This window comes from Chroicocephalus ridibundus, chromosome 2 (assembly GCF_963924245.1).
Source record: "Chroicocephalus ridibundus chromosome 2, bChrRid1.1, whole genome shotgun sequence".
Lineage (NCBI taxonomy): Eukaryota > Metazoa > Chordata > Aves > Charadriiformes > Laridae > Chroicocephalus > Chroicocephalus ridibundus.
In genome coordinates this window covers 34,017,661-34,031,582 of record NC_086285.1, presented here as the reverse complement: position 1 = coordinate 34,031,582, position 13,922 = coordinate 34,017,661, and the positions used below count along the sequence as shown (strand labels likewise).

The window sequence follows — 13,922 nt, the reverse complement described above, 5'->3', positions numbered from 1 at the left end:
ATCACCGTCATAGAGAAAACATCTATTAATAATATGAAATCAGATTATACGTATACCTTTTATTTGAAAGCCTCTGGGAAATATTCATCTTAGGTAAGATGAGCTCTTTAAAACAACCAATAAGAAAATAATGGGGACATATGCTAAGCTAGCGTAAAGCAGTGTAATTCCTTGTATCTGAAAAGCTACTGCATCTGATTATGCTGGCAATTATAAAATGGGAAGTTTCTGCGATCATGGTGAGACCTGACTATTGAAGGGCATAAGAATTTGAAGATAAACTATTTTTCACCTCAATCTGTCAGAATACCACATGACAAATGAGTTTAAGACCTCCTTAAAAATAGTGACTTCAAGCAATTTTGAAATGAGGGGAGAGCAAAAAGTAAATGCAAATTAATAAATGAGACATTCACCAGTCAAATCTTGTAAGCCAGTATAATAACTGGTTTCAGTAAAATATCCCTCAGAAAGTACAAACTCATCAGATCCCATGGAAAAAAAAAGTAACTAATGGGGGCTTGCATGGGCTTTGGTAGTTTATTCAGCAAGGAAGCCAGAGAATTTTAAATGAATCTGGAGTTTATTAAAGTCTTTCCCAATGAAAAATTCAGCAGTGTGTCTTTAAATGGTTTTATACAGGTTATTCCTTTATGATTTGGAATCATCACAGCTAGTATGTTGAAAAATATGTCAGATGAATGATATATGAAAAATAAGATGCTTTTCAGACTAATCACTTTCCAAAGGGTTATTGACCCTAAAAGATGACTAATCTATAAATCTCAAATCTTTTGTTCCTCACCACACGGTGGAGAATGTTTTCTGTGTACAGTAATCACTGCAGCTCCCTCATTTCTGAGTGACAAGGTGAAGCAGGATTTCTGAGAAGGCTGCAGCAGGGGCCACTTTCGATGGGGCAGTGCTGGGGTGGGGGCGCTTCCCTGTCATGTGTGGATGCAGCAGGACATCGCTCCCCTTTGACGGGCAATAAAAGCCTAGTGATCTTATCAAGATATGCATAAAAATGTTTAGCAAGACCTCTTTCAAAAATGACTGAGATCATCACAGCCTTCTCTTGTTTTTTTACCCTCTTGCGTTGTTCTGGCTCGCAGCAGAGACCACACAGGGGCAGTCAGGGTGGGATGGAGCCCGGCACACAGATGAGGTCCTCAGGTGTGATAAAGGCTCGTGCACCATGTGAAGAATTCATACTGGTGCTGTATGTTGCTGTTGTGTTGACCACATGCTTCCACTTTCTCTAGACACTTTTGGAAGACCTGCATGTCCTCTAGCATAACACAAAAGTGCAATAAGCCCTTGTTAAACATCCAGGGCCTTATGGGGCTCTCTGGGAAGAGAATAATTTGGAAGCAGATAACAGCTCAGTTTTTAGGTTCTGCTGCAGTTAAGTGAATGAAAGAGAAGAAATAGTTTTCAATAGATTTCAACAAGAGATTGGCAGAGCAGGAAGGAGTGGAGCTCTGGAAATCTTCTGGAAGTGAAAGAGGGAGTTTGGGTTATTTATAAGGAACTAGGAAAGCAGTATGTACAACAGTCTGTTCACATGTATTTGGCTTCCATGAGTGACATTCTCATGACCATAGTACAACTGGGAGATGATCTTATTGGGGGTTTTAGTCCTGAGCATTTTTTCACTGATTGAGGATGTCTCTGAGTGCCAGGACTCACCTTGACTGTCATATTCTAATATACTCCAACAAAATGCCAATATTCTCCCTCAGACACAGCCTAAGCACTAATAGAAATTTGTATATGCAAGTGCAAGACATAAGGCCCTTTTTGGAAACGGAGTGGAGGTTAGGGTGCCCTGGCGAATGCGGCTGTTGTCTCTCAGTGTGGTTGCTCTCACAGCCCTCTCCAGTCTCCTTTTGAGGACTTATGTGCATGCTTTAACTTCACTTTATTTGTGTCAGAGAATTCACTGGATCTATCCAACGGCTTATCATTACAAACATATATTTTTATAGGATAACGGCTTAGGCCGGAGTTTTGTGCGAGAACCAGTAAAGTTTTAGGGTCCTTGGTAGAGACAGAAAAACACCAAGTCACATAACACTAAGCGGTGAATTAATATATCCCCCTTTCTGCTAAAATTAAAAGTTCTCAAAAAAAAATATCGAGGAGGCAGAGACTGACAGGCCAAATTCATGTTACCTCAATTATGTCACTGTTCATTACATCAGTTCAGCCAGTTTTCCTGTAGCTGACAAGAAGCTGGCATAAAAACATAAAACAGGCAAAAAAAAAAAACCCATCCCGCGTTGTACGCTCTGACTCGTTTCTCAGAGGTGCAGCCACGAGGCTGGGTCTGATCCGGACTGACTCCATGTGGTCAGCAGATCCAGAAAGACACCAAGTGGGACTGCAATGGTTGTAGAATCAGAATTGTGATTTTGCATTAAGGCTTCACTGTGACTCATTTAAACTGCGAGTTCCAACAAGCAGATTTCCCTTGCATTTGCTCTGTTTATTTCCGTGTCCTGGAACGAGTGTTCACCTATAGCTCTCTCTATATGCAATTCGCACTGTGGCAGAATGAGGTAGTCTCTTTGCAGTTAGTGCTAAACAAAATTATTCTGGTTAGACCTTAAAACAAAAGAAATAGATGAGAAAAAATCCCACCATATGGATAAAATCTGGCAAAACGTGTGACATCTTAAGTATTGTTCTGTGGTAGTGGAGAATAAATGGCAACCATATTATTTAATGAGAATATTATTTTAAAAAGTTCCTATCCACATCCCAAAGTCAATATTTAAGAATACATATAAATCCTGTACATCATCAAAAAGAGTAAATGTTTCTCTTACCTTATTTTTTAAATTAGAATTACAGAGATTCCTCATAGCTACATCATCACACACATAAAAATAAAAATTCAAGGTATGTTTCCAAGTCACAGAAACTGCTGAACAAAAGATAGATTTTCTGGCATGGTATGGCTGTTTTATGCCATAATCTGTTCCTAATTTAACTCAGCTGTCTCAGGGAAGATCATTGTAATTGAAAAGTGATCCTCTGGTAGCAGAGAGCTGGGGAAAAAGAGGTAGATTTCTGTACCATGGAGATGATTTGGAGAGCGTCTAAAGACACCATATAAGAGATCATATAAGAGTAAGTGTGTATCCTAGTAAAGACGGACTTTCTATGGATCAAAGAAAAAGGAACTAAAAGTAAAAGCCATCATAGTTTAAGAACAGAATAAGGTAACTACTAACATACTCTCAAAAGAGGAAGTAATGTCTAAATAAGGCAAATTAAATAAAGTATGAACTCTGGCGAGTTAAATGTAAACCCTCAAGGAGGCAGGCAAAAGGAGAGTCTGAAGAGCAACATGTTAAAGGCATAAAAACTAATGATAAAAAGATCTTTCAAATACATCAGAAGAAATGATCAAAGCATAAAAGGAGCATCAAGGAAGGTAGACCGCAAAAGCAAAATGAACTATTTATATCTGTGTTCACTAGAGAAGCGTCAGGGAGATTTTATTATTTGCAGATGAACTATCTTAAACTGAATCAGCACTAGAACAAACTGATATACTAAACATTGACAAATTGCTAAGAGCAGATGATATTTGTTCACTGAGTTCTAGGGGAATGCAATTATGATGTTGCTAAAGAAATAATTTTTGAGCATGTTCTATTGCTTAACTCAGCATCCGTGCCAGTGGCAGAGAAGGTAGGAAATGCAATTCCCCTTTTTGAAACTACAGGAGACACAGTAAGCCCATATGGGGAAATTGATAGCAGATATAATCAGTGATAGAATTAGTAAGCATTCAGGTAATAATAATTTGGGTAAGAGTTATGTCTTATCACTTACAGAGAAATCAAGCCTTTACAAATTTATTAGAAGTTTCTGAAGTAAACGAAGGAAAAGGGATCAAGTGATATCCCTGTGTGAAGAAAGTCTCCCAACAATGTTAACCAAATGCTTTGAGGAATTTGGGTTATAAGAGAAGGTCCTCTCATAGATTAATAAACCATCAAAAGTAGGAAACGAATAATAATATTGGTGAATTTTCACTATGGAGGGATTCTCCAAAGTGTCTCAAAAAGACTTGGCAGACTACCAGTAGATTTAGGTGATAATGTTTGTTGATGATTCCAAATTGCCAATACTAGTCAGTTCTAAAGCCCATAACGCCATTTCTGAGTGGAAAAGAAGGTAAACAAACACAAACTAACATACAGTACACAAAACAGGGGGGAAGACAGTTTTAACTTTTTATACACAGTGATGGCTATAACTGAGAGCTTGGAGTTAATGGTAGAAGAGCAGAGAGCAACAGAAACAAGAGAAGAAGCCCAACATTAAACTACTCTGTGCCCAGCACCTGGAGTCCTGCATGAAGTTGTTACTCCATCTCAAAGAAAACTACAAAAGGCACAGAGGGGCAAGAATCATCAGCAGTAAGACATTGTTTTCATACCAGGAGGAATACAGACCCTTCAGACAGATGAAGCCTTTAAAACCAGAAATGGGGCAAAAACTACAAGTTAAAAAAGAGCTGCTTTTATTTAACAGAATGCAGTAACTAGGGGGTCCCAAGTGAACTTACCAGTTAGTAAGCTTAGAGCAAAGAAAAAGAAGTGCAATGCCTGATGAGGCTGTGCAATTCACTACCTGAGTACCAAATGTGTAAGTTGGTTCAACAAGAGCTTTGAAAAGTTTATGCCTGGGTAGGTGTCCTGGACGCTTTTACACAGGATGGGTCAGATACAGCTGCTGAGGTCTACCAACTCACCAGGGCAAGGGTGGCTCTCAAACTCCTCTGCTCCTGGTTCTCTTCCTTGCACACCCACCACCAGGGGACAAGAGGAAGGTGGGCAACATAAGGCTGCAGCCGCACCTGGGGAAGCTGTTCTTCAGCTCCTGAGCCTGGCTGTGATTGCAGATCTGTGGGGTATGGCCAGGTAAGGGCATGCTACTCAGCACAGCTGAGGTGGATACCCAAATAGTGAAATGCTAAGTGAAGCTTTATGAGTTGATACACAAAAAGACCCTAGATGGTGGCTAGCTGTACCCTGTGATCTCACCAGTCACTTTAGCATAAAATATAATGCATATAACGTAATGCAATGTGAGTGAAACTGCAACTGGTAGCTCTGTAACACTAAGAGTAATATCTAAAAATCACACTTTATTTTCATTTCCATTTGAGCAAAGTCTATGCTTAGCTGAATAAGGGCCATAAAATCAAATCCTGATAAATGTCATTCTCAAGATTTACTGTTTGTTGTAAAAATAGTAAGTGCAAGAGATCTTACTCCACACCCTTCTATTTTTCCATTTTAAGAAGAAACATACAGAAGCTCCAGTGTATCAGGGACAGCACTGTACTGAATATTTTCACAGCAAGATTTCTGAAATGTGTGTCTGGCCAAAGCAAAATTCTAATCAGCTAAATCTGTATTTCACATAGGGAATAAGCAGTCATCAACACGCAAAAGTTATGGTAGTTAGAAATGTTTTATAGGTCATGCCTGTTCCTTTAATTGCATCTGTATTTAAATCTGTGTTAGCATCAGGCATGTTTTCTTTCCTATCCACAAACACTTTTTTCTATATCTGTTCTCTTCTGAAGTCTATAATCAAGTTTCAATTGGATCTTAAAATGCAGAGTTGTGCTTTGGTAAAATAAAACACCAAAAGCAAAGCAGCTTTTCACGGTTTTCTTCATTTAGCCTGCCAGAGAAAATCAAATAAAAAAATAATCGGCACCGTCACTTGAAGAAAAGAAAGAAAGAGAGAAGAAAGAAAGAGAAATACTTAAGATGGGTCTTAGCCAGGAGCATTTTATCCTTTATTCATCAGTGGTAAATGAGTCAGATATGAGTTGGCCAGGAAAAGAGCTGCTTTACCCAAAATCTGAGTTTAAAGTGAGTCATCTCACTCCAAACACCAATATATCCTCCAACATAACTGGCAAGAGTTTCCCGCAAAGAGACTCTTGCTGCCGCTCTCTTCATCTGGAGGCCTGACCATCCAAAGCTGAAGTCAACAGGATCTCTACCATCAATTCAGTGAAACAGGGTTAGAGATGCAGGCCAGAATTATCAGCCTGGCTGACCATGGTGGGAATTAAGAGAAAGTAAATCAGCTCCTGGCATAACGAACAAACCCTTCCAGCTGCCCTGCCAGCCATGGCGCTTTCTGCTCTGATCCCACCCTGTCTCTTGCAACCAACTTTCCCAAAAAAACATTCAATGGAAAGGCTTGCAACAGGTCTTCAAAAGGTGGCCCCCTTCTGCAATGTGGGGAGGAGGATCGCATCTACAATGGCCTTATCAAGAGGACTTGAGAACCTGAACATCGTCTCACGTCCCTGCAGCCCTGTCATTTGCCATAGAAAGGGTCTGGAGAAGGAGCATTGCATATTTGGTCCTTAATTACAACAAACATAACAAATGTGAAAAAGCAAAGTTGGACTCATCACTACATTACTGAAGTTTGTGTTGGTATGTGTCTATGAAATGAACGGCATGTTTTCGGGAAATGAATGAAATTGTACTGGCATGAAACCAGAGCTTGCAACGTCGAATCTGTCCCTGGATTTATGATCCTGTGCTGGACTTTCATTCATGCTCAAAGTGCAGCCAGGCTCTTTCAGGTCTCAATCCAGCTCAGGAGACCCTCAAAATCAGACCTTCAGGGTCACCATTTTTGATTCCATATTTCCTTTACATTCAGCTGGAAGAAAACATAGACAATGATATCCCGAAGCCTCAGAAAACCTAACTAACTAGCAATTTTGTCCCAGTGGGACAGAACTTATGTTGTCTTGTTGTTCTCTGATGGCAATCTGGCTTTGGGTGACTTCTTTGTGGGTTACGAATGGGGAAACAGAATTAGGAACGCATGCGTGCATAGGGTTTTTTTTTTTCTGCTGTTGAAAAATCTCTACAGCACCACAGAAGATATTTCAAACGAAGTCATTTTTCCACAGAACAATTCATCATGATGGATTCGTCCCTATAAGAGTCCAGAACTGATGAAGTGTAATGAATCTGGCAGCCACATGAATTCCACTTGTGTACATTTCAGCACATCCGTTTTTTTCCATTTCTCTCAGCTCTGCTCTGAAATTCTGTTTTCACAATGGGTGGAAACTGTCACAGGTTATCAGTAGGTAGGTAATAAATACAATAATTGAGTGCAGTGTTAGTCAAAGGGTTATTTTGTTCAAGTCATGTCGGATCAGCAGTTGCTCTCAATGGCTGTAGTTTTAAGTGAGTGGAGGCGTGTAACAAATACAGTTCTTGCTTATTCTGAGCAACATAAAAATACACAAAATTAACCACACCCTTTTCAGAAAATTTAAAACTTTGTTTTGTTTGACTGCATTAGTTTCAACACTTAAAGTGAACTTCTTTATATTTCAGAGCTATGCACACACAAGCAGGCACCTTTCTGTCCCTGGCTAGCAGAAGTATCTCATAACTGTCACAAATTCATATGACAAAGCTTACACTATTCCTTAGCTGAGCAATGATTAGCACTCTCACAAATCTAAAATATGTCCTCCGTTCATCATAGATTCTTCCCTAAGCTTTTATGGATTTGTTCGCAATACTACTAGCACAACAATAGCCATAGCATATTAAAATATAATTACAGTCGGAAAGGTAATTATGTAAATACCGCAAACTTTACTAGCTAGCTCTGCTCCCTGTGTGTCCCTTTGAGCCACGTCTGTTAACTCACTGACAGAAGAGAGCGCTCCCACTGGTGTAAGAGACACTCACTCCCAAACGCATCCATAGCTTTTAGCTCTGCGCTATTCCCCCCAGTGCCTATCAGTTCAGTTCTGATTAACAGAGCCAACGTGGGAGGCAAGAACCGAATCAAACAAGTAGCTGTCACGACATAGGAGCCATGGATCCTTTTGGCTGCCCTCCCACCGTCACTTTGCCTACCCACAGCTCCCTCCTTTCTCTCCTGTTGTTACACAGCTCTGCTCCATAGCCCGCAGGGAGCTGTTGAGTCTCCTTATAAGGCTTTTTTTCTCCTTTCCTCCTCCCTCCCCTGTTTTCTCTGTGTGATGGAAACTGAATGGTTCCACTGCATTTTGGGTCTTCCTCTGTTGGAGAAGGCCAGGAAAGTTTGTCCTTAAAACGAGTAAATGGGAAACGCCAAGAACTTCTGCAGTGGCTTTTCTGACTCCTAACAACTTGTTGAAGAAATACTGTTTTGTAGATGATATAGTATTCAGTGGTTATCTTTTTTTTTTCATCTCTAATTGGCAAATCAACCAACAGCAGTTACTGTATTATTTTCTCAATTTGTGAAATTGAAAGCAATCATCGTTAATGTTAAAAAGCAGCTGGCAACCTGGAAAAATCAGCGTTCTCATTCTTTGCTGCTGTACCTTCAGCTTGGTACACAGAAAATGTTGGCCCTGATCCTGGTCAGGATTGCTTTAAGTTTTATACTGGCACCATTCCATTGCTTCCAGGAAAGTAGCTTTTAATGCCTGTCTAATGTCATTTAATAATGATTTAAGTCCATTGTTATTAAATTTATCTGACTGTGTTAAATGCCTTCCTAGAAAATCAAAGCTAAAACAGGTTTGAATAGCTTCCAATGAGAAGAATATGGCTGATTACACTTGATCATGTCTATTTTTCCTCATATGCATATGGCACTTTTTATGTAGTAGAGAGCATTAGACATGGGGAGGCAACAAGTTTCTTGTACTAGTCGTGAACCTTAGTAAAGAATCACATGCCAAAAAAATACCTGCTAGCATAGAATACCTCTGCTTCCAGTGGCCAAGTGAGAGAACTCAAAACCAAGGATGAAAAATTCCAGGTACTTCAATTAGCAGATAATTTTGAAGTAACCCTTAGACTTGCTGTCTTCTTCATCTCACTGGACTGGAGTGAAAACCTTGTTCTCTGCAGTAATTGCATACGCTTACCTGCTGCCTTCCTGAAGGATACACTGCTCGACATCCACTGAAAGAGAGGCCATAGCAGATACCGTTTCTGTCTCCTCCCTCTCTCGTTTCTGAGACTCGGCCAGAGCACAATCCACTGGCACAGAGTACGGCTCCACTGACTTCCAGTACTTGCCTAAGGAAAACACACATAATAATTTATGGGAATTTCAGCTAGCATGGTGGTACAAGCATAGTAATCACTTAGTTCAACACTGAGTGATTATAATTTAAAATCACTGCGGTGTAAGCAGTACAGTTGAAATTTCAGACTGCAGTGAAGAGGTATATTTCTGAACCTAAGAATGCCAAGTTGGAAAGTGCTTTCATTCCAAGGGCTGTGTCACACCCTTCCCCAGAAGGTAATAAACTGGGGGAGTAATACACAGACTAATGAACACATACTGTCAGACAGGCTATTGGCTTTATCTACGCAAGGTGAAGGGAGTTCAGGGCAGGGTTAATACCTAGAAGCTCTGATATGGCAGACAGTTGATGCATATGCAGCAAATAGGACTAGAAAAATGAACACGGTTATAGAAAGTGCTCACACAGCACTGTCTTGAAAAGGAAAAAAGTCAGAAATGCCAGCTCGGACTGAAGTGATGCTGCCAGAACAATCAGGTTTGTTAGTCCTGGATGTTCTTTCTCCTCCAACCTCAGGGCGTATACTAGAACAATAATTTATTTAAAACTTTCATATATGAACTGGCTGCTGCTGGAAAGCCGCCAGATATCATAAGGAATAGAGCTTTCTGGTTTGCTGTGTAAAAACACAGCAGTGGATTAAAAGGAGCATGAGTATTCTCAGCTTTCTGCCTGCGACAGAAGAGCCAGTAAGAAGCTTCTCAAGCAACGCAAACAATAATGGCAGGTGACTCATCGTCAACATATAAAATAGTTTCCTCCTGCAGTGCTATTAAGAGCCAGAGGTTGATTAGTGGTAACCAGGTGAACAAGTAAGAATTTACATATGTATTTCTTACAGCCCAGTAATCCACCGAGCACTCACTAATTGCCAGGTGGATGACACCTGGAAATTAGGAGCTTTGGGAAGGCTGGGAGCTCTGGACCAGAGCTTATTCAGTGTTTAGCAAGAAACTTCCAGCAGCTGCTGCAGAGGTTGGGTCAGGGTACTTATCTGGGAATTAGTCGGAGGGTTTCAACAGCTGTGAAAGAGAGGGGATCAAGTAGGGGACTTTTCCGAGGGCTAAAAGGAGGATTTTGGCAGCTGGGCAGCGGGCTGAGTCGAGGTGCTTATCCGGAGGGTAGCTGGAGGCTTTGACAGCTGGGAGGCCAGGCCAGCGGTGGTTCTGCCTGTGCTGCACAAAGGCTGCTGAAAACTCCCTCTTTGGTAACACAGCTCTCAACACAGTTTCAGGCTTTTCGAAAGATGAACTTTTCCCTCCAGTGAGAAAGCAGCTGTCAATAAAGCCTGAAAATGTCTTTATTCAAAAACATCATTGCAAGATGAAAGGCCAAGTCAATCTGCAAGAACAACCAGCGAGCATGGCCAGTGTGTTTCTTTGAACTCTAATAGTGTGCACGTTTGAGTAGTTAGCAGAATCTTTAAATAACGGGGACCTTCTGGGGATAAAATGTAAAGTGTATTAAGTATCCTACAAAGTTGAGATTAAGTGTTAGGAGGTTGGCTTCGTTCCAAAAGCATGAAAGACACAGCTAAAAAGTTATGTACATAACAGTAGGCTCAATGATTGGAGCCTGGCAAATTTTATAAAAACAAGACAAAAATATTCTCTATTATTACTGTGCTCAGAGACCATATTCTCTATTCATTAAAAAATACACTAAAAACAAACAAAAAAGTTATATGAGCATTCCACAATGTTCTCACAGATCATATGTGCAAAAGTCAGTCTTTGCAATATACACCCAATTCAAACCCTATAATTTATGAGCTAAATGTTCGCAGAGTGGGTGGGGTTTTTGTTGCAGAAACAGATGTGCAAGAAAATCAAATCTGTTGGCATGGGAATAATACCCCCTCTTGCCTATAAAAGAAATGAACCCATGTTCACTGCTGGAGTTTTCAAGGGCTCTTATTCATAAAATAAAATATTAGTAACCAGCTACCACTGTGTTGCTCTCCTGCAGCAACAATAAAACAGCATCAGTGAGGATTGCTACATCGCGCTCGTTCATTCACACACAGGCTTGCACACCAGCTGCCCGCTGAATCCTGACTTTCTTGTAACACTAAAACTCAGGGCCAATTCAAGCATATTAGTGGGCGCTCTGTGCCCATTTAACTGCCCTTCGCTCCCAAGCGATCCGTGATTTTCCTTGTTTCCCTGCATTGAGACTTGGGTTATGAGAGGGGCTCCAGTGATAAAAAGGGAGAGCAGAGTCAGGCCAGGAAGCAGGTGGCAGCACCTCTGCTGCAGCGGAGGGTCTTGGAGAGGAGAAGGGGAGTACGTGGCAGGGTGTTTGTGGTTTGTGGGAGGAAATTTTAAAGCAGTCCCAATTAGGAATAGCATCCAGGTAGCAACAGGTACCTCATGCAAAGAGGGCTTTCTGATGCTTGTGAAAAAGCAACGGCAGTTTTTTCTTTAAAATCAGAAAGCTGTACCTTACGTGTACCTTACAAATGCCTGTGGTAAGCAGAACAGCTTTGCAAGTTTCTTTTTATAAAGAACAAAATTCATATCTTGCGCAGAAAACATGGAAGGCTTGCATGCGAGCTCAACCAAAAGATTGGCAGGCAAGGACTTGTGGAACGGAGAGGCAATCACAGCATGCAGCTGCAAAGAAGCTTTGTTAGAAACCCTAGGTATGCTGTGGACTGACAATTAAATGAGCTCAAAAAGCATCTGCCTCAAACTGCTCCCATCTCTGAAAATGCCATTTCTGCTGTGCTGTACTGGAATGTGAAATTCTACCAGTCCTGTTACATTCATTGAGAGGAACTTGGTGGAGCTCAGGGGAAAGAATGAAGCATACTGCTGGTTTCATTCATACAAAACTTGAAGAGCAATCACGGCTTGCAAGAACAAACAATGAAACCAAATCAGTCTTCTAGGTATGCTTTGGCTTTCAGCATGAAAATGTGCTTAAGTCTCCCTCAAAGATTTGTGGGAGCACTGATTATTACTAGGAAATAATAAAAATGAATGTTTCTGTCACTGTTACAGGCATTTGTAACTGCCTTTCACAGATAGATTAGGACATACCGTACCATGGCTTGCTTGAAAAAAACAGTTTGGGGGTGGTGTATTCAAGCTAGTGGACAGGATTGTTTAGAAATAGCATATTACATGGGTGTGGGAACTACTATTTCCAAATGTATTACATTTCCAAAGGAGCTTTGGATCACTGTCACAAACAAAACATTTATACAAATTCCATTCTAGTTAGAAAAAAGTTGTTTCCTCTCATTGTTTAAGCAAGTATTGTATCTTCAATTTTTTGCAGCAAACACAGAGGGGGGACCTTTTTTCTGTCTAAAATATTGCTAATTTTCATTATCAATGTCGGGTCACAGAAATAGACTCAATATACATGCAAGCATTCGTCCAAACAAATGAGGCTTTCTCAGTATCTCTCCAGGTGCTACTGGCTTTTCAGCCTGCATAACTCCCTGTAATATTCATCAGGTAACTGCTTCTCTTAATTCCATCTAAATATGCATCCTCCACAAAGCTGCACTAAACTTCCTCAGTGCTCCTTTCTGTCATCCAGGCGTATTCTTCTCTACTACTTGGTCTCTCTCCAGACAAAATAATGTATGCATAACCTTTCAGGTAATAGCTGCAAGAAAAGACAAACTATTGTGTATAAAGAACTCCAAATCCTGAGCACTCCAGCTTAGGTTTCAGAAGAACAGCCCACCGGACTGCTGTGACTGTACCAGCTCAGCTCAAACCTAAGCTTGTTCTTAAAAGTAAAGTTAAGCCACTCTGCAGAGCTCTGAACTATGCTTTTAGATGCACACTATATATTTCTTCTTAAATCCATTCCTTCTTTCTGAACTGCCACCTTTTGTGCGTATTTCTAGGAAGACATGATACCTTTCTGGAGCAAGTATTAACTATTTTTTTTTTTCCTCAAATCACCCCTTTTTCTTTGTTTGTTTCAGATTCATTGTCATTAAATGTGTGTCTTATTTCAAACATAATTGCATATTCTTTCTTCCTGTCTGTGGCCTGTGTTCATCTTTCTGTCCTTATTATCATTTGCAAATCTGCTCTATCTTGCATAGTACATGAATTTCCTTAACTTGACAATTCCTTCCAGATCAATGAAAGGGAATTTTAAGGAAGATACTAACTCATGAGCTACCCTAGGACATACCACCCAGCAAAAGTCACTTATTAGAATTTATGATATACAGCCGATTTACATAGAGCATTTGCATATCTGGGTGACTACTAGGTAATGAAAGATGAATTATATACCTACAATGAATTTTAATTGTCATTTTACAACTAAAACCAGATTGGTAATTACTGTATAATCAATGCATAAGGCATGGTGTCCGCTTTACAAAACTGCTTTTATTTTATACAGATGAATCCCAATTACTTGTGATTCATCTAACATGAAGCAAGACATTTGTTATCCATTTGTTATTGTTAAGGAGCCAGCGAACAGTAGAAGTCAGGAAGCTCCCACTGTCTCGGTAAAATGGCAGAGAGCAGAAGATTAGAGAATTTAAGGGCAGTCTGCTCAGTTGGATTAAGGCAACTGATGGCTGAGACAAAATCTTTCAGTGAGAGCAGAGCGAATGCCCTAAAGCATCTGGGTAGTAAAGGGTTGGGGTCAGGGCACACAAGGGAAACAATCAAGTACCTTCTGCACCAGAAACAAAATAAAATAATGTATTTGTTAGCATTGTTCCATGGATCCGTGCCGATTTTGAGCTTTTTATCTCAAGCTCCTATACATCTTAAAGCAAGTAACTTGTAAAGGGCTGCACAAACAGAATCTGAAGAAA

The 13,922-nt window shown here is 40.3% G+C and overlaps 1 protein-coding gene across 14 annotated transcripts in view; it reads right to left on the bottom strand.

The window, feature by feature from the left end:
* Positions 1 to 13,922, bottom strand: part of HDAC9 (histone deacetylase 9) — a 487,213-nt gene that overhangs the window by 6,989 nt on the left and 466,302 nt on the right. For all 14 annotated transcript variants that reach the window (XR_010069838.1, XM_063324965.1, XM_063324968.1 and 11 more), the window contains one exon: positions 8,951 to 9,104. Coding sequence is in view for 13 of the 14 variants with exons in the window: in XM_063324965.1 (XP_063181035.1) it covers positions 8,951 to 9,104 (154 nt within the window). In the remaining variant the exon portion in view is untranslated. The remainder of the gene's footprint in view (positions 1 to 8,950; positions 9,105 to 13,922) is intronic.